Raw genomic sequence first — 25,873 nt, forward strand, 5'->3', positions numbered from 1 at the left:
TGCCTGTAATCTCAGCACTTTGGGAGGCCAATGTTGGAGGATTACCTGGGGCCAGGAGTTCAAGACCAGCCTGGGCAACATAACCAGACCTTATCTCTACAACAAGTTTCTAAAATTTGCTAGGTATGGCAGTGCGCACCTGTAGTCCCAGCGACTTGGGAGGCTGAGGTAGGAGGATTGCTTGAGCCTGAGAGGTCGAGGCTACAGTAAGCCATGATTGTACCACTGCACTCCAGCCTGGGTAACAGAGCGAGATTCCATTTCTTTAAAAAAAAAAAAAGAGCTCCAAGAAGCAGGGGTGATACCTCTTTTTAGCACGAATGCAGAGCCTTGTAGTAGATATTCAGGAATTGCGCTGAGTCTGTGAAGGAACGCGCAGATGAGTGGATGCCTTTGGTGTGTGCATTCCTGTCTGTGTGCTGGGGAGTGGGCTCCAAGGGAGACTGACAGCTCTGCCAGGGCCCAGGTTCCCTTCCTCTCTCTCACCACTGAACACTGCCTCCTACACCCACCAAAGGTGTCAGAGATGACTTGTGAATGGTTAAACGCAAATATGTAAGGAGAACTGAAAAGAGACCAGCAATTAAGAAACAGCTTTTTTTTTTTGATATGGAGTCTCGCTCTGTCACCCAGGCTAGAGTGTAGTGGCTTAATCTCAGCTCACTGAAACTTCTGCCTCCTGGGTTCAAGTGATTTTCCTGCCGCAACTTCCTGAGTAACTGGGATTACAGGCACGCACCAGCACGCCTGGCTAATTTTTGTATTTTTAGTAGAGACGGGGTTTCACCATGTTGGTCAGGCTGGTCTTGAACTCCTGACCTTGTGATCCTCCCGCCCCAGCCTCCCAAAGTGCTGGGATTCCAGGTGTGAGCCATTGCGCCTGGCCAAGAAACAACTTTTAAAATAATTGTGGTGGTGCTATTTGCCCTTGAGAATTAACCGAGGGTGGACTTGACTACACTGAAGAGATGCATGTGTCTCGGGGTGACGTGGGGGAGGGTGTCATCAATTGTTCACTTTACTGCTTCAGAGACACAGAAAACGGACCTCATTTCCTATGACGGGCACGATCTCTTCCCCTCTTTTTCAGGTGGGGGGGGTGTACATCTTACATTTGCCAGTGTACCTCAGGTGGGGCCTCCGTTTCTTCTGTCTCCTGGGCGACTCAGGCTCTGTGGTTCCTCTCCACCCCCTCCCGTCTCAGATGGCCTCTGGGGCCTTTGAGACCTGATATTGGCTGGAAAAGGGGTCTGGGACCCTCACTGGGTTCTGCTGCACAGTGGCTGGGCTGGCCTGGCCTCTAAACAGGGAACATGGAAGTGGCCTTCTGGGAGCCATACTGGCTTAAAGTGCTGTCTGCTCACTGGCACCAGCTTGTCCATCCCCGGACAGTCCACTAGGCCTGGGGGCACGTGAGGGGTGGGGTGTTGCTTCAGACTCACCTCTCCCGCCATGTTCCTCCAAGGCAGCCCTACAGAAACCAGGTTTCTCTGACAGGCTTGCAACCTGCCCGGGTTGTGCTGAAAAACAAAGGTTCAGCCTTTGGTTCAGCCTCTTGTTCACACAGTCTCGATGTTTCTCCATCTCCCCCTCCTGTATGGCTGGGCTGGGTAGAGCCGGAGAGGGGGTGCGGGGTGAGGACCTCCTCCTCCTTCCATCTTCCCTCTTTTTCAACTTCTGCTGGCCTGGAAGGTACCAGCGATCTGCTTCCTCTTCTTCTTTTTGTTTTTATTTTTCAGATGGAGTCTCGCTGTCGCCTAGGCTGGAGTGCAGTGGTGCGATCTCAGCTCACTGTGACCTCTGCCTCCCAGGTTCAAGCGATTCTCCTGCCTCAGCCTCCCGAATAGCTGGGACTACATGTGCACACCATCACACCCAGCTAATTTTTTTGTATTTTTAGTAGAGACAGGTTTCACCGTGTTAGCCAGGATAGTCTTGATCTCCTGACCTCGTGATCCTGCCTCCTTGGCCTCCCAGAGTGCTGGGATTACAGGCGTGAGCAACCGCGCTTGGCCTTCCTCTTCCTTTTGACCACAGACATCCCTGTTGATATTTTCTCCTCACTGTACAAGCCTCAGAGTTCAGCCTCAATAGTGAAAGGGATATTTATCTTTTTTTTTTTTTTTTTGAGACAGACTCTCGCACTGTCACCTATGCTGGAGTGTAGTGACTCAATCTCGGCTCACTGCAACCTCTGCCTCCCGGGCTCATGAGATTCTCCAGCCTCAGCCTCTCCAGTAGCTGGGATTACAAGTGCGCACTGCCACATCCAGCTAATTTTTGTATGTTTAGTAAAGACGAGGTTTCACCATGTTGGCCAGGCTGGTCTTGAACTCCTGACCTCAGGTGATCCACCCGCCTCGGCCTCCCAAAGTGCTGGGATTACAGGCATAAGCCACTGCGTCCTTTTTCTTTTATAAACTTGTGACTATCCTAATCTCCCCTGAGAAAATAGCAGAAAAGGTCACATATGAGAGAGACCACAGCAGTGCGAATTCAAAATGTCATCCTTGTCTGCATATGGGTTGGCTGCCAGGCTTCTCAGGAGAGGGCATGAGTGGCGTGGTGGTCCTTGGCTCTCTAAGAACTTATCCTTGCCTCTCCCTTTACACCTGTTGCCCGGGCTCATTCCTCGTGCTCCAGCCCCACGCCTGTCTTTCTGATCCTTAGACCATGTCAGTCACACCTGTGTTTGGATCTTTCCAGTCAGCTCTTCCCTTTGCTTCGGCTTCTCCTCTAGCTGCTTCTCAGCTGAGTTTCTTCTTAGCCATTCGTTTATTCAACGGCTTTTAAATTGGGTCATTACAATTATTAGGCACAATGCTGGGCACTGAGAGTTGCGTGGTGAGCAAGAGGAGCTCATGGTTTAAAGAAGGGAGACCCAGGCGATCCCCTGGATGGGTGCGAATGTTCCCCAGTGCCAGGAAGGAGCGGGAGGGTGCATTGAGAGCTCGTGAGACGGATCTGATGGAGTCTAGCGAGTAGCAGATGCTTTCCTGAGGAAGTGAGGATGAAGCTGGGATCTGAAGGTGAAAGAGGAGGCAGAGTGATCTAATTTGAGGCCAGGCTCTGTCTCATCCATGGCTAAGTCCAATTGATTTTGCCTTCTCAATATCTCAGATCTATCCACTTGTCTCCCTCCAGCAAATCCCCACTGACCCCACTGACTGAGTCTGAGGGACATCTTCAGGTTTCACCAGTCACTTGGAGCAGCGTTTGGTGGCCCCTTTCCCTCTGCTTTCCTGATGCGCACCCTCTAGTTTTCTTCCCGCTTCTTAGATCCGTCCCTCCTGAGTCCCATGTGATATTGCCCCCCATCTACCTATAACCAGTTGCAAAGTCGCAGAGTTCCTCCAGGTCCAGCCCAGGCCGCTCACTTTCTCTCCAGGCGAGCAGGAAATTCTGTCCATGATGTGGCCTCAGCTATTGCTTACACAGAGATGGCCTACAGCTTTAATCACTCAGGCATCTCCTCTGCACCATAGTTGTTTACTTAACATTTCCTCTAAGTGGAAATGTTAACAGCTTGATATGTGTCTAAAATAAAACTCATGATCTTTCCCTCTAACCCTGTTCCCTTCCAGAATTCCTGGTGTCAGTGAATAGCCCACCATCCTGTTACACAAGCCAGAGATCTTGAGTCATCTTTGATGCCTTCTTCTCTATCACTCACATATCCAATCAGTCATTGAGTTCTGGAGATTTGACTTTCTAAATAAATATCTTTCAAGTTCACCTACTCTTCTCCCTCATTCACCACCACCAGCTTAGTCCAAGTCACCGTCAATTTTTGCTTTGTCGCCCAGGCTGGAGTGCAGTGGTGCGATCTCGGCTCACTACAACCTCCGCCTCCCGGGTTCAAGCAATTCTCCTGCCTCAGCCCCTTGAGTAGCTGGGATTACAGGCACACACCACCACGCCCGGCTAATTTTTGTATATTTAGTAGAGACAGGGTTTCACCATGTTGGCCAGGATGTTCTCGATCTCCTGACCTCATGATCCACCCGCTTCGGCCTCACAAAATTCTGGGATTACAGGTGTGAGCCACCACCCCTGGCCTCAGATTGGGCTTTTTGAATCATCACATCACATCACATCACATCACATCACATCACACCACACCACACCACACCACACCACACCACACCACACCACACCACACCACACCACACCACATCACATCACATCACATCATCTACCTCAAATCTTAAAATCCTTCCGTGGCTTTTTAATTCCTCTTAGGAGGAAGAAAGGAATCTTCCATATTGTCTGCAAGGCCCTGCCTGATCTCAAACCACTCTCTCCTTATTGCCTCCACTGAAGTCTTCTGTGGAATTTGAGGGGCATTGGCCTCCTTGCTTGGACTTGGGAAACCCAATAACACATTTACGACCATCTCTCAGGGTGAGAGTGATTCTGTAGATGGCTACTCCTTTCTGTCTTATGTTGATCTTTCTTAGCTTCGGTTAAAGAGAGGGTGTTGTCTGTTAGTCCTCAGAATGTATTCTCCTTGGAGCTGTGTTAGTCAGGATTCTCTGGAGCGAAGAACTAATAGGCTAGATGTATATACGAAGGGGAGTTTATTAAGGAGTACTGACTCACACGATCACAAAGTGAAGTCCCATAACAGGCCATCTGCAAGCTGAGGAGCAAGGAAGCCAGTCCAAGTCCCAAAACTTCAAAAGTAGGGAAGCTGACAGTGCAGCCTTCAGTCTGGCCGAAGGCCAAAGAGCCCCTGGCAGACCACTGGTGTAAGTCCAAGAGTCCAAAAGCTGAAGAACTTGGAGTCTGATGTCGAGGGCAGGAAGCATCCAGCATGGGAGAAAAATGAAGTCCAGAAGACTCAGCAAGTCTGCTCATTCTACTTTCTTCTGCCTGCTTTGTTCTAGCCATGCTGGCAGCTGATTAGATGGTGCCCATCCAGATTGGGGGTGGGTCTGCCTCTCCCAGTTCACTGACTCAAATGATAATCTCTTTTGGCAACACCCTCACAGACACACCCAGGAACAATACTTTGCGTTCTTCAGTCCAATCGAGTTGACACTCAGTATTAGCTATCACAGAGCCCAAGACCCTCTACATACCTATCACACGCTATGTGGTTCTTGTTAATGGATATTATTTGTGAATGAAAGAATGAACTATCTTTAAAATGTAGATTTTTCCTGTGTGTGTATATGTGTGTGTTTTGTTTAGTTGTTGTTGTTATTGTTGAGACAGAGTCTCCCTCTGTTGCCCAGGCTGGAGTGCTGTGGTGGGATTGCGGCTCACTGAATCCTCCACCTTTCAGGTTCAAGTGATTCTCCCGCCCCAGCCTCCAGAGTAGCTGGGATTGCAGGTGCCACCACTACACCTGGTTAATTTTTGTATTTCTCGTAGAGATGGGGTTTCACCATTCTGGCCAGGCTGTTCTCAAACTCCTGTCCTCAAATGATCTGCCCACCTCGGCCTCCCAAAGTGTTGGGATTACAGGCGTGAGCCACCGCTCCTGGCCTAAAATGTAGATTTTCCTGGTTCCCTCTTGATTATGAGACTGTGATCCAGGATATTCACAGGGAATCACTCTTAAGAACACTTGCAGTGTCTCTACAGATTTCTTTGTTTTCCCATTGTAGCCATGGAAATAAAGAAACCTTCTCTTGCCGGGGAATCAAGCTGGCTGTGGACTGGTTCAGGGACAGAGGACACACCTACATCAAAGTTTTTGTTCCATCCTGGAGGAAGGACCCACCAAGAGCTGACACCCCTATCAGAGGTATGCTGGAGCAGATGTATGCCCAAGAGGTACTAGACACGTTTCCTTGGTGCACTTCTAACATCGATAGTCAAATATCTACTTAGTTGTTTGTTTAATGATGTTTGTCTTCCTCACTGCACTATAAGCTCCATGAAGGCACTGATTATGACTGTTCAATGCCATAGCCCCATCACCTAGCACCTAGCACCTAGCGTTAACACCTGGTATTCAATAAGTAGTTCAAAATTAGGTGTTCATTAAGCAGTTGTTGAGTAGATGAATGAACAAATTACTCTTTTGGTGTGTTAAGTTATCAAAATAATTGTGCCTGACACCTTTTAATACCTGAAGAGACACTGGATCTGTATTCCACTCCTAATAGTTTATAGGATTTGAAAGAGACATTTATTTGGTCAGGTAATATTTATTTACTGAATACCTCATCTAATCTCTTTATTTAAAAAGAAGAAAACTGAGACCCAGGGAATTCTTTCTTTCTTCCTTTCTTTCAACATGGAGTTTCACTCTTGTTACCCAGGCCAAAGTACAATGGCACGATCTTGGCTCACTGCAACCTCTGCCATTCCAGGTTCAAGCGATTCTCCTGCTTCAGCCTCCCAGGTAGCTGGGACTATAGGCATGCGCCACCACACCCAGCTAATTTTTGTATTTTTATTAGAGATGGGGTTTCACCATGTTGGCTGGTCTTGAACTCCTGACCTCAGGTGATCCACCCTCCTCTGCCTCCCAAAGTGCTAGGATTACACGTGTGAGCCACCACACCCGGCCCTAGCTAGTTTTTGTTTTTTGTAGAGACAGAGTTTTGCCATGTTGCTCAGGCTGGTCTTTAACTTCTGGGCCCAAGCAATCCCTCCGCCTCAGCCTCCTAAAGTGCTAGAATTACAAGCATGAGCCACTAGGCACGGTCAGAACACTGTGGTTTAAACAAACAGGGTCTTGTTTGTTGTTTGGCTTCTTAAACAGGTTGAGTATCCCTTATCTGAAATACTTGGGACCAGAAGTGTTTTGAATTCCTGAATATTTTCATTATGCTTACTGGTTCAGCATTCCTAATCCAAAAATCCCAAATCCCAAATGCTCCAGTGACTATTTCCTTTGAACATCATGTTGGTCAGATTTTTGGATTAGGGATGCTCACGTGTGAGAAGAGATCAGATGCAAAGCTCTTTATTATGATGATCAAGTGTTATATACTGTACATAATTGTACACGCTAGACTTTTGCACAACTGGCAGCACAGTAGAGTGTTTCCACCAGCATCACCTTAGACACATGAGTCACGTGTCACACTACAAGGTCAGGATGGCTATGATGATAGGAATTGTTCAACTCTGTTATAGTCTTATGGTACCACTGTCACACACATGGCCTGAAACATTGTTATGCAGCACATGACTGTGTATCTGTGCAATTGCCATGGGTTTTCTCTCCTAGTATGATAACTTCTCCCTGAATGGTAGTGTGGACCATTTGTGTTGACTGGCAGTTTTCACTTTAGTATACCTGGCATGGAGTAGGCAGGCAGCCTGGCACCTCTGCCCACCACTTATTCCAATGGCAGGATGATGATGGTTTTATGGTTTTATTCTAGGAGGTCAACAGCAACAATGGGAGGCTTCCTCCTTCCTGGTTGTATCTTCACTTTGTTTATCGGGATGGGGATGGGAAATGAGTGGAGGTCCATGCTCCTGGGAGCAGCTGCCAGGGAGTAGCTCAGCTCACCTGTTAGTCATCCTGACTTTACCAACGTCCACTCCATCTCCACCACTGGGAGTGCTCCAAGACTGCAGGGAAATGGCTCCCACCTCCACTCCAGCCTTCTGCACACATTCTGGGCTGTGGTTCCCTTCATGCCCCAATCAATAAGATCCTCACTGCTTTCTATCTTCCTAAAATATGTCAAAATCCGGGGTTTGCTGCTGTCCCCAAACCTACTTTTAACATGATTACAGCTCTTCCCCACCTTTCATTACATTGGAACTATGAGAAGGAGGAAATATAAATACTTTTGTTCAGTTCCCTGTCATGAACTGGTTGTCCTGAATTATTCTTTATGGTTTGAATATGAAGAATGGTGAATTTCAACAGTAGTGTAATACTTAAATATAATGTAGGAAAAAGTAGAGAAATTCCTTTGGGGTAGGGAAGGAATTTTTAAATAAGCCACAACGAATGCAAACTTATAAGGAAAGATGAATAAATTTCACTATTTATTATGTATGATGTAATAAATGTAATACATACATGTATGTCAGGTATAATTTGACTACACCTGGCTAATTTCCTTTTTATTTTTACTTTTTATAGAGACAAGGTTTCACTATGCTGCCCAGGCTGGTCTTGAACTCCTGAGCTCAAGGGATCTTTCTGCCTCAGCTTCCCAAAATGTTGAGATTACCCATGTGAACCACTGCACTCAGATGACTTCACTTTTAAGCTGCTAGGTGATTCTGACACTGCTGGCTTGAACCACAGCGGGAGAAACACCCAAAGAGGCCCACACAACCTATTAATGAAACAGCGAACAGGGAGAACAGTGGGAACTGAGGCGGCACTGCAGGCGCAGTCCTATGCCCCGAGCACCCACTCCCTACCGCCCTCTCAACCTATTAATGAATAAAAGCTTTTATTCATTAATAGATACCACAAAAACAAAAAAGTGAAAAGATAAGCCTCAAACTGGGGTGAGAGTGTGGGGGTGGGTTATACATCACACATTACTGATGAAGGATTACTGCCTAGGTCTAGAGAGAACTTCTCCAAATCAATGAGAAAAGACAATGAATCAACAGAAAGATGGGCTAAAGCATGAATAAGCTGTTTACAGAAAAGGAAACATATATGGCCATATAAACATACAAACGTATGAAAAGATACTCAATCTCATTAGCAACCAGAGAAATGCAAAATAAAACCACAGTAGGAGGCCATTTTGTGCCCACCAGATTGGCAAAAATTCAAAAGCCTGAAAATGCCAAGTGTCGGCAAGGTTGTCTTATGTGCTGTGTTGGGTATGTAACTTGGCATCACCACTCTGGAAAACAATTTGGCATTACCTTGTAAAGTGCCTTCCATACCGCTAATCCATATTCACCCTTGGAGATATACCCTGAAGAGGCTCTTGCTTCTTCTGTGCCAGGGACTTAGATGCAAGACTAACAGTGATGAACATATGACATAACCAAACCTCACAAACACAATGATGAACAAAAAAGACAAGCTGCTTAAGTATATGTATAGTATGATTCCATTTGTGTCAAGTCTAATGTGTAATCACACTGAAAATAGTCCTCAGCGGGGCATGGTGACTTACCCCTGTAATCCCAGCAATTTGGGAGGTTGAGGTGGGTGGATGCTTGAGTCTAGAAGTTTGAGACCAGCTTGGGCAACATGGTGAAACCCTATCTTTACAAAAAATACAAAAATTAGCTGAGCGTGGTGGTGCATGACTGCAGTCCTAGCTACACGGGAGGCTGAGGTAAGAGGATCACCTGAGCCTGGAGGGTAGAAGCAGCAGTGAGCCATGATCGTGCTACTGCACTCCAGCCTGGATGACACAGTGAGATCTTGTCAAAAAAAATAAAGAAAAAAAAGAAAGAAAATGATTCTCATAATCTGCATTTTTAAAACTAAAAACAAGGAAATTATAAACACGGCGTTCTAAAACTAGGGTTATCCTAAGGGCTTAAGGGGAATGGAGAGGATTGCAGACTGAGGGGACAGAGGGGACTTCCAAACATGAGCCACCACCTGTTTCTCAAAGGAGATGCTGGATATGTGGTGTCTTTATTTTTGTTCTTTGTACCATAGCTGCATTATGCACCTTTTAAAAATCAGCCAACAGTGTCATATGGGAAAGGACTTAAACTTGAGGGACCTGAGTAATTATTACGTGTCAAATGGATTTTTTTTTTTTCCTGCATGTCTCCAAAGGCAAAATTCAGATCAAACATTTGGCCCTCCTGGGATGCAGATTTTAACCTCTGATAAAAAAGGCCTTGTAATGTTTGTACCATCTGGTGTATGTTTATCTCTCGAGTAGTTTTTGCAAGAACTCGCACTCCCTTGAGCTCAGTCCACTTACAGACACTCTGAGACCAGAAGAGGAGGCGTTGCTATCTTCATTTTATAAATATAAAACCGGACGGACATTAAACGGGGGTGAAGTACCCAGGAACTGGAGCCCAGCCCAGACCCCAGGCTGGATTCCTAGTCCTGGACGCTTTCTATGATGTTCTTGTCAGAGATGGGGTGCTCCATCCCGAAGGTGTCCCAGGCAGGTTCCTGTATGGTGGGAGAAGATGGACCTCTGACTCCCAGCTAGGGGCCCATGCAGGGCTTTTCAGGTGGAGGCAAGGCTCCCCATCATGCTGAAGGCATCACCAAGGTCCCGGTTAATACAGGAATGTCTTTCTCCAGGAGGCCTCTGTGCCTGCTACGGTAGGGGCATTGTGGCATGGATCCCTCAAAAGGACAAAGGCTGTGGCTGAGTGCTTCCTTCTAAAGTGACTCTCCCTTGCAGAGTACGGCTTTCTGGACTCCTGTCATGACGTGGGCAGGACGGAAGCCACACGCCCGCTTTACCTGGGGCTTCAGGCAAATTCAGTGAAATGGGGTGAAAGGAGCGAACGCTATGGCGGGAAAAACTGAAAATTTTTTCCCCCGCTCCCCTCAAAACCTCCCTGGCCCTCATTTGACCGGCCCGGGAAGCGGGTGGGGAGGCGGGTGGCCTCGCGTTGGGGGTGGTCCTCAGGGGCGGTGCCCTTGGGCCCTCACCCGCATCTCCGTCGCCCGCCCCCAGAGCAGCATGTGCTGGCGGAGCTGGAGCGGCAGGCGGTGCTGGTGTACACGCCATCCCGCAAGGTGCACGGCAAGCGCCTGGTCTGCTACGACGACCGCTACATCGTGAAGGTGGCCTACGAGCAGGACGGCGTCATCGTCTCCAACGACAACTACCGGGACCTGCAGAGCGAGAACCCCGAGTGGAAGTGGTTCATCGAGCAGAGGCTGCTCATGTTCTCCTTTGTCAACGACCGGTACGGCCGGCTGGGGTCCTGACACCCGGGCGGGCGGGGGTTCAGGGGCGGGGCAGTGGCCACGCCCACCTCCAGGTGGCGGAGCTTGGGGTCACCCGGTCACTCAGCCCCGCAGACAGAGCTCTCCCAGGTCTGCATTCTCGGCGGGCTGCTTTGCTCTGACCTTGCTGTTCCCAGGGCCACATCTGACACACTACAGAGAAGCCCAAGATGTGGGCCAAGCATGCAAGCATGCGCTTAGGGCACCACTAACTTAAAAAAAACAGAATTGCGTACTTCAGATTATTGAAATAGTCATCATGGAAAAGATCTATAGTTTGTTGTATTGCCTTTCACTTATTTCAGGTTTTTGTCTTATTTTATTTTATTTTTTGAGATGGAGTCTTGCTCTGTCACCCAGGCTAGAGTGGCTCAATCTTGGCTCACTGCAAATTCTGCCTCTGGCGTTCAAGCGATTCTCCTGCCTCAGCCTCCTGAGTATCTGGAATTACAGGCACGCACGACCATGCCTGGCTAATTTTTTGTATTTTTAGTAGAGATAGGGTTTCACCGTGTTAGCCAGATAGCCTCCATCTCCTGACCTCGTGATCTGTCCACCTTGGCTTCCCCAAGTGCTGGGATTACAGGCGTGAGCCACTGCTTTTTTTTTTTTTTTTTTTTTTTTTTAACAAAAGTTTTGAATTACATATGGGAGTGGGCAACAGATTTTTTTTTTTTTTTTTTGACAGGGCCTTGACTCTGTTGCCCAGGTTGCAGTGCAGTGGCATGATCACAGCTCACTGCAGCCTTGAACGCCTGGGCTCAAGGGATCCTCCTGCCTCAGCCTCCCAAAGTGTTGAGATTTTAGGTGTGAGCCACTGAGACCCGCCCAGAATCTTTTGTTTTGGGCTGTAAAGATCTCCCCTTGCCTGGCCCTGACTGTCTCCGTACCTCTGGGTTGAAATGTTCAGGAGAACCTGGCTGGTTCATGTAGCCCTGAAATAGGACCCTTGGGTCAGTTCATCCCAGACCAACTGCCTATGGCTGGAGGCGGAGAGGGACACCAGGGCCACAGGCACAAACCGCTTAGCAGGTGGTGAGGGCAACACTGGCAAGGTGGATGAGGGTCTGGAGACCACAGCAGTGTGTGACAGAGCACAGCCAGCTGGCCTGTTGCTCCCATTTCCATTTCTGTTCCAGGCAGTGTTAGCTTAGCCCTCATTCTGGGCTCTCTGACTGACTTTTTGGAATGTGGTTTGAGACAAACTCCTCAGTTCTGTGAGGGCAGGGACTGTATCTGTCTTACGTGTGGTGTCTCCAGCATGCCTGACCCACAGGCGTGCAGTAACTAGTTGTAAAGGAATGACGGAGTGAATGGCCGTGGCCCGGGGAAGGGTCGATGGGGAGAGAGGTCTGGGCTCAGGCTGTTTGCACACGACTGAGCAGCTCCTGACTCTGGACTCTGGACCCAGGGACACAGTGTGAAAGGGCTGGGGCAGGTGAGGTTTCCGTCTGAGGCCCTGCCGCTTACTGGCTGGGAGTCAAGGGGGAACCACTCAGCCTCTCTGAGCTGAATGTTCTTTAGCTTGAAAAGGGATTAATAGTGTCACCTCTGAGATCATTGTGAGGACTAGAGACAATTGTGCCCCAGAAGTGGTAGCAGCTATTCCCGGGACATGGTGCCCCAAGGGGTACTGTGGTCCCCATGGCCAATTGCTCCTGCAGCCATGGAGGTGGAGGGCCAGAGGCATGGCAGCAGCGCCCTGCAGGAGCCCCCATTGTCATTTCCAGCTGCAAAAGGCCAGTGGCTCTCACTGTCCATCTGTGGCCTGGAGGAATCTGGCTAGTCTGGGCCTATGAAATCCTCACTGAGCTCTCAGGGACATGGCCATCTCTGGCCTGACGACAGCCTGGGGCCGGGGCCAAGTCCTTTTGACGCACTGGCCTCTGTTAAGGGCCTGCCAGGAGGCAGGGCCTGCCGCCCGCTTGTGAGCGAGGGTGCCTGCCCTGGTGCCCCAGGCACGTCCACAGGGCCCTCTTGGCACAGCTTCTGCTCCTGGGAGAGCAGGAGAGGAAGTCTTTGGGAACTTTTAATAACCACAGTGGGCGGTTCCCCAGATTCTTGGTCAAGGCCCAATTCTGAGAAGCCGGCTGTGCAGCTGGGAGCTGCTCTGTGGAGGCCACACAGGGCCGGGGATCACCCAGCTCTCTGCAGAGTGGGACTTCAGCATGACTCTGGACTCTTAGGGGGACAGCAACCCATAAAAGCATCTCCTCCTTGATTTAGAATCCCAAACTCTCTACAGAACCTTTGTATGACCTGGAAGTGGCCTTGGGAACAAAAGTATTTATATAGAAAGTGGAACCTCACTTAGCAAGGGGCGTTTTCCTTCTGAGGTTTTCCCTGTTGAACTCTGAGCATGCATTCCCTTCCTCATTAGGGCTCCATGCCAGGGAGAAGAGAAGGGCAGGTCGGGGGCAGGGCAGCCTGGAAACTGCGACCAGATCCTGTGCCCCCAGGGTGTGCAGAGGAGGTTAAGTCTGTGAGGTGGCTGTATGTGCAGGCAGCATTTGGGGTCCACTTCCTCACTGATTCAAACTCTCTGTTCCTATTGAACCTCTTCACCTGCAGGTTCACAGCCCAGAGCTCTGTTTCAAGGGGTGAAACACAGGAGAAATGGGACGTAAGCCTCAAGGAGCTCATACAACTCTGAAACCTTCTGGAACTGTTGTTGTTTGTTTGTTTGTTTAGAGACAGAGTCTAGCTCTCTTGCCCAGGCTGGACTCCGGGGCTTCAGGGATCCTCCCTCTTCAGCTTCTCTAGTAGCTGGAACTACAGGCGTATGACACCACTCTTGGCTTTTCTGGAAGTGTTTGTTAACCTCATAGAGGTTTCTAACCTTTTGTTGAGGACAGTGGGAAGCCAGAGGAGCCCTTAGAGCAATTATACTTTCATTTTCCTGGATAAAAATCACCTGGGAAGTTCTTTTTTGTTTTGGAGATGGAGTCTCACTCTGTCGTCCCGGCTGGAGTGCAGTAGCGTGATCTCGGCTCACTGCAACCTCTGCCTCCTGGGTTCAAGCAATTCTCCTGCCTCAGCCTCCTGAGTAGCTGGGAATACAGGCACCTGCTGCCACGCCCAGCTAATTTTTTTGGTATTTTTTAGTAGAGATGAGGTTTCACTGTGTTGCCCAGGCTGGTTTTGAACTCCTGAGCTCAGGCAATTTGCCCGCCTCGGCCTTCCAAAGGGGAAGTTCTTAAAAGCAGATTCCTGAACAACTTCAGATTCTGATGAGTCAGGTCTTGTGTGAAGCTCGGAGGCTGCAAATTTTTTTTTTTTTTTTTTGCCAGGATCTCACTCTGTTACCCAGGCTGGCGTGCAGTGGCACAATCACGAATCACTGCAGCCTCCATCTCCCAGGCTCAGTCATCCTCCCACCTCAGCCTCCCGAGTAGCTGGGATTAAAGACATTCACCACCACACCCGGCTAATTTTCTTTCTTTCTTTTTTTTTTTTTTTTACTTTTTGTAGAGACAAGGTTTCACTATGCTGCCCAGGCTGGCCTTGAACTCCTGAGCTCAAGGGATCTTTCTGCCTCAGCTTCCCAAAGTGTTGAGATTACCCATGTGAACCACTGCACTCAGATGACTGCACTTTTAAGCTGCTAGGTGATTCTGACACTGCTGGCTTGAACCACAGCGGGAGAAACACCCAAAGAAGCCCAGAGCTGTGCTGTGTGCTCTGCATGGGGTTCAGTGCGAAGGGAAGCTTTTGCTTTAAGATGCTGTGACATCCCGCTGGGTTATGGTGGGCCCAGGGCCGAATGCTTCCTGGTGCTCTCGGGGAACTTGGGCCTGCTTCTTTTGTACAGGTGCTGGTAGCAAATCCCAGGTGGTCTTGCAGTTGCGCCTGTGCTTATTTTCCAGGTTCATGCCTCCTGATGACCCCCTGGGCCGCCACGGACCTTCCCTGAGCAACTTCCTGAGCAGGAAGCCGAAGCCCCCAGAGCCATCCTGGCAGCATTGTCCCTATGGTGGGTAGTGCCCAGTGCTTCGCAGGCCCTGTTCAGGGCCTTGTGTGGGGGCAGTACAGGAGCACAGTCAAAAAGCACTGGCCTGGTGCTCAGCAGCCTGGGCTCTTGCCCAAATTCTGCCCTCCAGCTATGCCACCCTGGAGAGTGAACTTTCCTGACAGGGTTGTTGCAGAACTGACATCCTGGCTGGTGATTTCATGGGAGCCAGGGTCCCATGCCACAGTCGGATGCAGAGATCATGCACACAGCAATGCTATGTCTGAGAAGCCAGGAGGCTGGACACAAACCCAGCTGCGGGTCTCAGTCCCTTCACCTGGCCCCCGGGAGCTTCTGTCCTCACCCTACCCCACCCCCCCCACCTTATGGATTTTGGTCACTGCTATCCATGAAGAGTTAAGAATTTTATCCTAGCACCCAGGGGGATGCCAGCCTTCTAGTCAGCTCTTTCACTGACTTGCTTCACCAAGTTATTTGATGTCTCCAAGTTCAGTAAAGGCTTGGGTGACAGTCAATCAATTCTTGTTAGAATTAGGTGACTATGCATACATTCAGGCTGACTCCTTCCCCCTTTCACTCTCAGAAGCCCTGGGTCTGGATGGTAACACTTGATCTTTTGTTCACGACTCTGTTAGAACAGCGTGCAGGGTGAAGGCGAGCGTTAAACACAGCGAACAGGGAGAACGGTAGGAACTGAGGCAGCACTGCAGGGGCAGTTCTATGCCCGGAGCACCCACTCCCTACCGCCCACTCCCTAAGCCTGGCCTTATCCACAGGGTTCCTGGGGAAGTGGAGGCTGAAAGTCTTTGAATCCAGAGATTTGGTCTTAGTCCCTGGTCAAAGGGACCTGGGACCAACACTCCTCTGCATACCCTGGGATGAGTGTGCCCAGCCGACCGCGCCTCCTGGGCACTTCTCCCCACCTCGGTCTCGAGCCCAGATCCTGAGGCGTTTCCAGAGCGCTAAGTCTTCGGAGTCCGCGGCGGCCTGGGGGCCTGCTTGGCGGACTCTCCACGGAGAGGCGGGCGGGCTGGCACTCCCCGGATGCACCAGGCAGCACCGCCCCTCCGCGCCCCCGGCCTCACGCCTCGCCCTCTCTGCCCCCGCCCCTTTCAGGCAAGAAATGCACCTATGGCATCAAGTGCAAGTTCTACCACCCGGAGAGGCCGCACCACGCGCAGCTGGCGGTGGCCGACGAGCTCCGCGCCAAGACAGGGGCCCGGCCTGGCGCGGGCGCCGAGGAGCAGCTGCCACCGAGAGCCCCGGGCGGCCCCGCAGGAGCCCGGGCGGCACCCCGGGAGCCAGTTGCGCACAGCCTCCCGCTGGCGCGGGGGTCCCCAGACCTCGTCGCCCTGCAGGGGAGCTTCTCTCGGCTGGCCTTCAGCGACGACCCGGGGCCCCTCGGGCCGCCTCCCCCGGGCCACGCCTGTGGCCTCACGCCCCGACTGGGAGGGCCCGACTGGGTTTCCGCGGGCTGCCAGGTGCCAGGCCCGCTCAGCCTCCCTAGCCCGGAGAGCCAGTTCTCCCCAGGCGACCTCCCGCCTCCGCCCGGCCTGCAGCTCCAGCCGCGGGGCGAACACCGCCCTAGGGACCTGCACGGCGACTTGCTTTCCTCGCGCAGGCTGCCCGACGACCCGTGGGCCCGTCTACCCCGCTCCGACCGCTTCCCTGGGCGCTCCGCCTGGGCGGAGCCGGCCTGGGGCGACGGCGCCACTGGGGGACTTTCAGGGTACGCGGCCGAGGACGAGGGGGAGGCTCGCGCCCGGGCTCGCATCGCGCTCTACAGCGTCTTCCCGCGCGACCAGGTGGACCGTGTGATGGCCGCGTTCCCGGCGCTCTCCGACCTCGCCAGGCTCATCCTCCTGGTGCAGAGATCCCAGAGCGCTGGGGCGCCGCTGGGCAAGCCCTAAGGGACCATCACGCCCTTGCAGGGAATGGCCCAGCCTCGCCTTGGGTCTTGGACGGGTGGACCTATGGTTGCCAGCCTGTACCTGAGTGGGCCCACCGTGGCGCCCCCTTTTCTTTAAAGATGGTCAGGGAAGCCTGCTTCCTCCTCCTCAGCAGGGTTGTGGGGGCTTGGTGGCACTTGGTGATACTCACTGAGGCTGGGGCCTGCTGCGGGGAGGCCCACCTACTTCCGTGGAGGGAATGATTTTCCATGTGCACGGAGACTGCAGGTCCAAGCTGCAGTAGAATCCACAAGTGGGTCACAAAATCAATTTAGTGGGTCACCACCACAAACAGCGGACTGGGACAGGTCAGAGCGCACCCTGTGCAATCAGGCTGAGTCTGAACTCTTGTTACCTAGCCTGTGTCCCTACCCTCTTGGCAATCGTGTAACTAACCTCAATGTGGGTTGTAGTCAGAAGTTTAAAAAAGACCGTGAATGGTCTTGAATTTCATTACATCAGATAATGTTTGAAATATGTAGTCAGGTGGCCAGAGGAGATTTGCTATCTGGAATTTTTCATGTTGGCTATTGCTAACCCCACCTGCAAGGGGAGCCCAGCCTCCAGGTGTGGGCTCTGCTGTGCTCTGAATTGTGTGGCTGTGCCATGCTGGGGACGAGTGGCAGGAGCGCTTTGTCCCAGGGCCGCCTCTGGGACCTTCACCCCCCTTCACACACATACCCCACACCACACAAATGTACACACACACACATATGCAGTCTCACACATGTACATACTCACACACACCACACAGACACATACCGTTTGGCTCAGGGTTAAGTATCTTCAATTTTTTTTTTTTTTTTAAGCCACCCATCATGGCAGTTTCCAGAATAGGCCTTCTACCGTACCAGCTGAGCCGCCTTCTTTTACTTCTTCTTCTTCTTTCTTCTGTGTGTGTGTGTGTGTGTGTGTGTGTGTGTGTGTGTGTGTGTGTGTTTTGGTAATAAGACAGAGTCTCGGCCCGGAATGGTGGCTCACGCCTGTAATGCCAGCACTTTGGGAGGCTGAGGCAGGCAGATCACTTGAGGTAAGGAGTTTGAGACCAACCTGGCCAACATGGTGAAGCCCTGTCTCTACTAAAAATACAAAAAATTAGCCAGGCATGGTGGCACACACCTGTAGTCCCAGCTACTCAGGAGGCTGAGGCAGGAGAATCGCTTGAACCCAGGAGGTGGAGGTTGCAGTGAGTTGAGATCATGCCACTGCACTCCAGCCTGGGCGGCAGAGCGGGACTCCATCTTAAAAAAAAAAAAAAAGACAGAGTCTCACTCTGTCACTCTGTCTGGAGTATAGTGGTGTGATCATAGCTCACTGAAGATTCAAACTCCTGGACTCAAGCGATCCTCCTGCCTCAGCCTCCTGAGTAACTGGGACTGTAAGCACGAGAGCCACACTTCACAGTTAAACTGGGACTGGGTGAGTCAGGACTTTTGCTCTGAAATCTACAGGTGGGTCAGCAGAAAGCTGACATGCGCTCAGTCAGAGTTTATTGCCATCCTCCTGGTGCTGTTTCTTTCAGCCAGCTACTGCTCTGGGTTTGAAGAGAAAGGGCCTACCCATTTGCAATGGCTAAGAAGTGAGATGGTGCTGCCAGAGTGCCGACCCCCGAATCCTCAGGGGACCCTGGCCTCTCCTGGCAGCATCCACCCATTCTGGTTACCGTGCCAGCCCTCCAGGCTATGGTTTATTTGTTCATTAGAGGGCTTGGTAGCTTGGCAGTTTGGGGAAAGCAGGAGGTACTTCCCAGGAGAAGACCAGCCCTCAACCCCACAAGCTTCCTGCAGCCTGCTGGTTCAGAGGGATCTCTTGACAGTTTACTACCAGATTTCATGAGAGGTTGGCAGGCCTGGGGGGCACCTCAGGGAGAGTGCGTTCCCAGCCCTTTCATTCATGGTAAATGACACCCCTGCGGCATACAGTGATGTTGGGTTTTTCTTTGAGACTCCTTTGATCTTTTAAAACCAGATTCTTAGCATGGATTGAGACAGACCTGTTCCTCACCCCCTTTTTCCAAAGAGGACGGTGCACCCACAGTTTTACTGTATCATATTGGGATCTCAGTCCTGAAGATGGCCCACTCTTTGTAAATAAGTTGGATTTTCCTCATGATGTGTGTGGGTTTTTTTTTTGGCGGGGGAGAGGAACGGGGCAGGGTTCCACTCTGTCATCTGCCACCCAGGCTGGAGTGCAGTAGTGCAGTCAGGGCTCACTGCAGATTTGACTTCCCAGGCTTAAGCAGTCCTTGTGCCTCACCCTCCTGAGTAGCTGGGACTACAGTTGCGCCACCACGTCCAGCTAATATTTTCTGTTTTTTGTAGAGACTCAAAATGTTGGGATTACAGGCATGAGCCACTGCACTGGGCCTTTATTTTTATTTTTAACCTTTTGACAAGACACGCTTTCTATTAGAGCTACTTTTTGTCCACTGGTTCGGTTTCCTGATGTAGAATCGATGTGTTGCTGATTTTTCAGTTAAAATGTTTAAACTGCTTCCTTTGAGAACAAGTTTGAGTTTTAGTAAGCTGTAAAGCTATTTTATTTGATTCACTGTGAATAAGACAAGTACAAAAAAGAAAAAAAAGTGAAAACACAGCACATGTCAAGTGTAATCCCCTTTGGAATTTTTCCGAAGTCTTAGTATATGTCTTTGTGACACAAAAACATAGATGGGACAGGTAAATGAAATGTTCCCAGTTGCATAGCTGTTACTGTGCTTCAAAAATAAATCATTTTTACCACACCTGGATTCTTTATTGTCAAATTGTCTATTAGTTTCTCCTGCTGACTTTCCCCCAGATTGGTCTGTTCTGTTAAAAATTGTGGGTGTAGACTGGGCCCAATGGCTCATGTCTGTAATTCCAGCACTTTGGTGGGCTTCATGAGGTCAGGAGTTCGAGACCAGCCTGGTCACCATGGTGAGACCCTGTCTCTACTAAAAATACAAAAATTAGCTGGGCGTGGTGGGGCATGCCTGTAATCCCAGCTACTCGGGAGGCTGAAGCAGGAGAATCACTTGAACCCAGGAGGCGGAGGTTGCAGTGAACTGAGATTGTGCCACTGCACTCCAGCCTGGATGACAGAGCGAGACTGTCTCAAAAAAAAAAGTGGGTGTGAAGAAGACTGAGTTGTGGCCGGTCTCAGCAGCTGCAGTTCCGTGTTGTTCCACCTGGGGGCATGTGAGGGGCTCAAATCCACCTTTTCCAGGAGAAGCAGTAAGGCCATGGCAAGGACCTCCCTTTGCTGGATGTGCAGCAGGCAGTTCCCAAGGACACAGGCTGCTTGCCCATTTCCTAGACTTCTAAAATCCTCGTTACAGAACTATGAAGTTGACTCATAGAAGTCGCTCTTCTTGTTTAAACCTGCAGCAGAGCTCTCCTCGACTGATCAAACCAGAGGCCATTGCCGTCCTGGGTTTGCCTTGGGGCAGCCTTTCCAGGGGCCTCTGGAAGGGGGTTTGGGGCAGAACTGCAGAATGTCGGGGGTTGAGGGGTGGAAGCAAGACAAGCCACTCTAATTGGCATTCTTCCAAATAAAATGGATCCAGCTTTGGTTTGACATGGAGCTCAGCTGAGGAGCCATGCCCCAGCTGTGGCTGGCATGGACACAGCTCAGATGAGGCCACAGAGGCTGTGGGCTTCTGGGGGAAAAAGTCCACCTATGGGGTGTGGTGGGGAGAAGACCATAGAAGTCAGGGATGGGGGGAGGGAGGCATTAAGGTAAAGAAGACACAAGATAGGGTGATCGGGAGAGGAGTTCTGGAAACTGGAGCAATTCCTTGGAATCACAGATCCTACCAAGAGGGATGGCACAGAGCTGGGACCAGTGGCATAATCTGTGGGACTCTAAGCAAAATCAAACTGCAAGGTTCCCTATTCAAAATGTATAACAATTTCAAGATGTCGGCAGAGCATGAAACCAAACACGGGTTCCTTCTAAGCATAGGGCCCTGTGCGACAGCACAGGTCACATACCCAGGAATCTAGCCCTGCATGGAGTTACCTAAAAGACAAGAAAGAGAACATTCTCAGTGCTGAGAGTGTGTTCAGAACAAAACATTGACTGAAAGAAGTCAGAGGCCAAGGTGCGTGTGCTTCACTGCTAGAAAAGGCCATGGCATTGGAGCAGGTGCTTGTCCCCCAGCCTCTACCTGAGGGTTTGCTCACTGCAGCCACCTGAGGACTAAGTGGGGCTCCCTTGGCTTTCCCTGGAAGGGGAGAAGTCAAGGGGCTTGGGTAAATCACACTCTGGGTTGTCCACTTCCAAATGAGTGAGAGATGTCAGTCGGGGTAGCTCTAGAATTATACTAGTTTGTATTAGCCAAGGTTCTTGGCTACAAGTGTGGTTCACAAAACCAAATGGCAGGAGGCCAGGGGTAGAAGGCAGCTGTGGAGTTGACTGGAATTAGGACCTCAAAACCCTGTCAAGACTCTTGTCTGTTTCTTTCTGCACCTGTTACCTTCTGTTTATTCTCTCCTTCCAAGGTTTTTCCTGCACATTGAGAGCCATTCTCGTGGCCGGCTTAAGCACACATCTTTCCAACTAAAGGACTTGAGGAGACTGCCTCAGAAAGATCCTGCGGAAGGATTCTGGTTGGCCTGGCTTGGGTCACGTGCCCATCCCTGGACCAATCACTGTGGGATGAGGAAGTACTACAATTGGTCCAGCCTGGATCTCAGGCCCACCTCTGGCTCCTCACCTCATCTCTGAACCCATGTGGTTGGTGGGGGCTGGGGAGAGGGAGATAAGCAGTGCCCTCAGAGAAGGGGGGACACTGTTTAAGCAGACAACGCAGATGCCCACAGCAATGTGCAAACCTGGGTACCACACCAAGGCTCGGCATGGCCCTGCCCTCCTCTACCCTCTACCCTGGTCCTATGTGAGAAAGCGGCGGCTCTGTTAGGAAAACCCTTGTGTCCGCCCATCCATAGACAACACGGTCTCCTATGGGAGGAAGGTGGAAGGGCCGCTGCCACAGAGCCAGAGGTATCATCATGTTAATCTCGCCAATGCTGGGACTGTGGCCAGAGGAGCCCTGCTGTGGCACACCACCAAAAACCCCTGTCGGGGAGGAAGAGGCTCTGCAGAGTCAGAAGGTGACCTTGGTCCTTTAATTACCCAGCTGGGTAATTAATTTGTCCTGAGTTCCTGGGGACAGCTCTCTCTCCTCACGGAGGGATGACACACACCTATTCAAATGCCCAGAAACAGGAAAGGTGCTGGTTAAATAAACAGAAAGGCAAACAGGCCCAGTGCTCAGAAACCACCTGAACACTGTGCTTATTAACTGGCTGGCTGACATGGACTGACTGACAGTGATGGGCTGGCTGGCTAACACTGATTCATTGACACTGTCTGACTGACCAAGTGACTGACAACGACTGACTGACACTGATTGACAGACTGACACTGACAGACTAATGGATGAACACTGATTGACCAACTAGCTGACAGACACAATGATTGGCCAACTGACACTGACTCACATTGGCTGACTGACACTGGCTGACTGAAACACTGGGTGGCTAACACTGGCTGACATTGGCTGACACACTGGCTGACTGACATTGGCTGACTGACACTGACTGACACTGACTGACACTGGCTGACACACTGGCTGACTGACACTGGCTGACACTGACTGACACTGGCTGACTGACACACTGGCTGACATTGGTTGACAGTGGCTGACACACTGGCTGACACTGGCTGGCTGACACACTGACTGACTAACACTGGCTGACACTGGCTGACACTGGCTGACTGACACTGGCTGAGTGGCACTAGCTGACGACACTGAAGTGTGGCCAGGACCTGTGGCTGGCTGTTGAGAGTGATTACTGAAATAGAATTAGCAAATCACAGTGGTTTTGACTTTATCTGCAGTCAGTCTTACTCCTGATTATAACATATGTGTGATGACATCAAGCCAGATTAAGCCTCCAAAGTTAGGCTTCACAGAGGGCATTCCTGAATGTGGCAGTTACAGAAACATTTCCCCCAAAAAGAAGCCTGGGAAGCACAGGAGGGGGTTGAGGTTCCTCCCCTGACAGGGGTGATTTCCCCATCTGGCTCCTTGCTCTTTCTCGGAGGCTGTCTCCAGTTCTCAGTTCTTTGGAGCTCCGACTTCACAGCAATCACCCACCTGCAGTCCTCTGGGCTCTGTGTTTTCCTTCATCATGACCCCTTTGCTCTCCCACCCTTCTCCATCTGTTATCTCCATATGCCTCAAATCTCCCCATCCTTCAGAGGCCTCCCCTTGACCCTTCTTCCAGGGCATCTGCCCAGGCCATTCCAGTGCCAGGAGCCCCCCTTATTCTCAGACTGCTTCAACGCTGTCCTTTCAGGGCAGAACTGGTCCACTCTGCTCCGCGGCACGCTGGCAACAGTTCTGCTTTGAATGGTTACTTGTTGTGCATCATTGAACTCTTCCCTTACATGTAGGCTGGACTTTCCCAGCTGGTCCACGCACACTCGGAGGGTTGGGATTCTGTCTCTACCTTGTTCCTGCATCAGCCCTGAGGCCAGTCAGTCAGGACAAGCTCAGAAACAATGCAGGCCTGAATTCCGGTGAGTGAGACCACTGAGTTGATTATTGGTTTGTGCTAGATGCCTATGATAGGTTGGCTGGGGCTTGCATGCAGAGACCTGGGTGGAAGCAGCTTCTGCCCCCAGCCTCACAGTGAGTTACCTCCAGGAAAGAGAATGTTCAGAAATGTGCACTGGACCCTGAAGCTTCTGTCCAGATGTCATTGCTGCTTCCATTTCACTGGCCCAAACAAGTCACATGGCAACACCTAACTTCTAGGGACAAGAAAGCATGATCCCACTGTTTGCACGTGGTTGACATATTTGGAGAATAGCACTCATGACAATCTGCCTGTGGAAGCCTAGAGAGAAACACTTGCTGATTGAAAATCCTGAAGGAAAGAATGAGTTAAATGAAGCATGGTACATCCACTGACTGGAATACCACAGGGCATTAAAATGATATTGCAAAGGATGCTCATGAGCTAGAAAGTGTTGAGCACGTGTTGTGAAGCAGCGAAGTAGGTTATAAACAAGAATGTCCCAGCCGAGCACAGTGGCTCATGCCTGTAATCTCAGCACTTGGGGGGCTGAGGCGGGCAGATCACCTGAGGTTGGGAGTCTGAGACCAGCCTGACCAACATGGAGAAAGCCTGCCTCTACTAAAAATACAAACATTAGCTGGTATGGTAGCATGCACCTGTAATCCCAGCTACTCAGAAGGTTGAGGCAGGAGAATCGCTTGAACCTGGGAAACAGAAGTTGTGGTGAGACGAGATCGTGCCATTGCACTCCAGCCTGGGCAACAAGAGCGAAACTCTGTTTCAAAAAAGAAAAGAAAAGAAAAGAAAAGAATGTCCTATATAATCTTTTTTTTATTAAAAATGCTTATTATAGGAAAATACCAAGGGAATTCACTTAAAGACCATCAGAATAGATCTCGATAGTAGGATTATGGTTACAGGTGATCTTCTCCCCATTTTGGTTTCTATTTTTCTAAATCTCTGTATTTAATAACTTTGGTAACATGAAAAAAATTTTACCAAACAGTGCTATATTTAAAAGTATAACACACACATTCATTATTCAGAAAATTCAGTCATCTTTGTAAAAACTTATTGTACAGAATGTAGCCATTGTAAAATTCAGGGATCTTGCAGTGACATCTGATAATACTAGTGTGGATCCTTTCAGGCCGTTTTCCACACATACAGGCATGTGTACATATTTCATGGAAAGAAAATTCTCGTGGACCAGGTCCCTGGCTAGCACCAGGGCTGTCAGACCTGAACCCACGCGTACAGTCCAGGTGAGCAGCGTGCCTGGTTGCCCTGCTAGAAAACCCTGTGCAGTCCCTCGCTCCTGGGGCGGGGAGTGAAGGATCTTGGGGGGCTCCTGTAGGAACCCGCCAGCTGCAGGCTGCAGTGGCTATTGGGGGAAGACCTGTCAGTCTGCAGCCCCCAAAGCCGCGAACACGGTCCTGGGTCTGGCATTAGGGACTGTGCTCTCATCAGTGCAAGGAGGCAGCCCTCACTGTGGGTCCTTGGCTCTGGGGCCTCATGGTCTGGTCTCTTGGGAGAGAGGAGGAAGATTTTCCTGTTCTCTGTTTGAGCTCTTTGAGCTGATTCGGCTCCAGGGAATTTTTTTGGCCCAGTCATTTTCAAAATAGCTCTTCATGATCTGTTTGTGGCAAAGGCAGTAGATTTATGGCTTTGCTGACCTTTGATTTGTTGTCAAAGCTCTGCCTGGGGTCGTGGGGAGGTTTTCCTTTGCTTATTTACCCAGAGTGATTTAGGAACCTCAGTGGCAAGAGGTTTCCCATTTCTTCCGCTGTAAGACCTGACCGCATGGCCCCTGCCATCAGGGTTCACAGCCTGGGAGGGGCTCAGATTCATATTTCATACAGAATGGCAGTTATCCTTTGGACGCCCTGGGCCGTGTCATTCATATTCCTTGGCCCACAATCCTCATTGAGAATCCCCCGAGAGAGTCCCCAGAGCTGCATGTCTCGCTCTGCCCTGCCTCCCGCCGCCTGGCCTCTTCCCACCTCCTTTTGGGCTCCTGGCCCTCCACAGCTGAGGGGTTGAGGAAGAGCGGATGAATTACTATTATTATTAATTCTGACGAGCAGCCTCCTTCCAGAGTGTGCGAGTGCAGCTGGCGCCTGCAGCACCCGTGGGCAGCTGGGCTGGTGTGCAAGGAAGGAGGGCTCCTGGGGCAGGTTAGGGACCCTGAGCAATCCTGGGCCTCGTTCTTTGGGCCTGTGTACTTTTGTGTGTGGCTTGGTCTGTCCACTGTGGGGTAGAGTCTGGAGGAAACTCAGAGGTCCTGAGGGGATGCCTGTCCGAGGAGGCCGAGTCACTTGCTCAAGGCACAGGGGGAGCTTGTGGCCCTGGGGTCTTTCTGTCAGTTTAGGGATTTCTGAAAAAATGTCCTGGTTCATTCGTTCATTTATCCAGCACGCTATTTGAGGCCCCGATCCATGCCCTCCGTTCTAGGACCTGGGGAAAATCCTGCTGTCACAGAGCTCACCTTCTGGTTCAAAACAAAGCTTGGGTTCATTGTGCACATTCCTTCTACCCTGTTTCTGAA

General features: G+C 50.6%; 1 protein-coding gene across 3 annotated transcripts in view; it reads left to right on the plus strand.

The window, feature by feature from the left end:
• Positions 1 to 17,201, plus strand: part of ZC3H12D (zinc finger CCCH-type containing 12D) — a 36,314-nt gene extending 19,113 nt beyond the window's left edge. For all 3 annotated transcript variants that reach the window (XM_017958233.3, XM_009205908.4, XM_009205909.3), the window contains 4 exons: positions 5,616 to 5,755; positions 10,560 to 10,794; positions 14,701 to 14,807; positions 15,921 to 17,201. In XM_017958233.3, coding sequence (XP_017813722.1) covers positions 5,616 to 5,755; positions 10,560 to 10,794; positions 14,701 to 14,807; positions 15,921 to 16,714 — 1,276 coding nt within the window. In that variant the 3' untranslated portion in view covers positions 16,715 to 17,201. The remainder of the gene's footprint in view (positions 1 to 5,615; positions 5,756 to 10,559; positions 10,795 to 14,700; positions 14,808 to 15,920) is intronic.
• Positions 17,202 to 25,873: the final 8,672 nt, after the last annotated feature.

The sequence above is a fragment of the Papio anubis genome, chromosome 6, assembly GCF_008728515.1.
Source record: "Papio anubis isolate 15944 chromosome 6, Panubis1.0, whole genome shotgun sequence".
NCBI classification, from domain to species: Eukaryota; Metazoa; Chordata; class Mammalia; order Primates; family Cercopithecidae; genus Papio; species Papio anubis.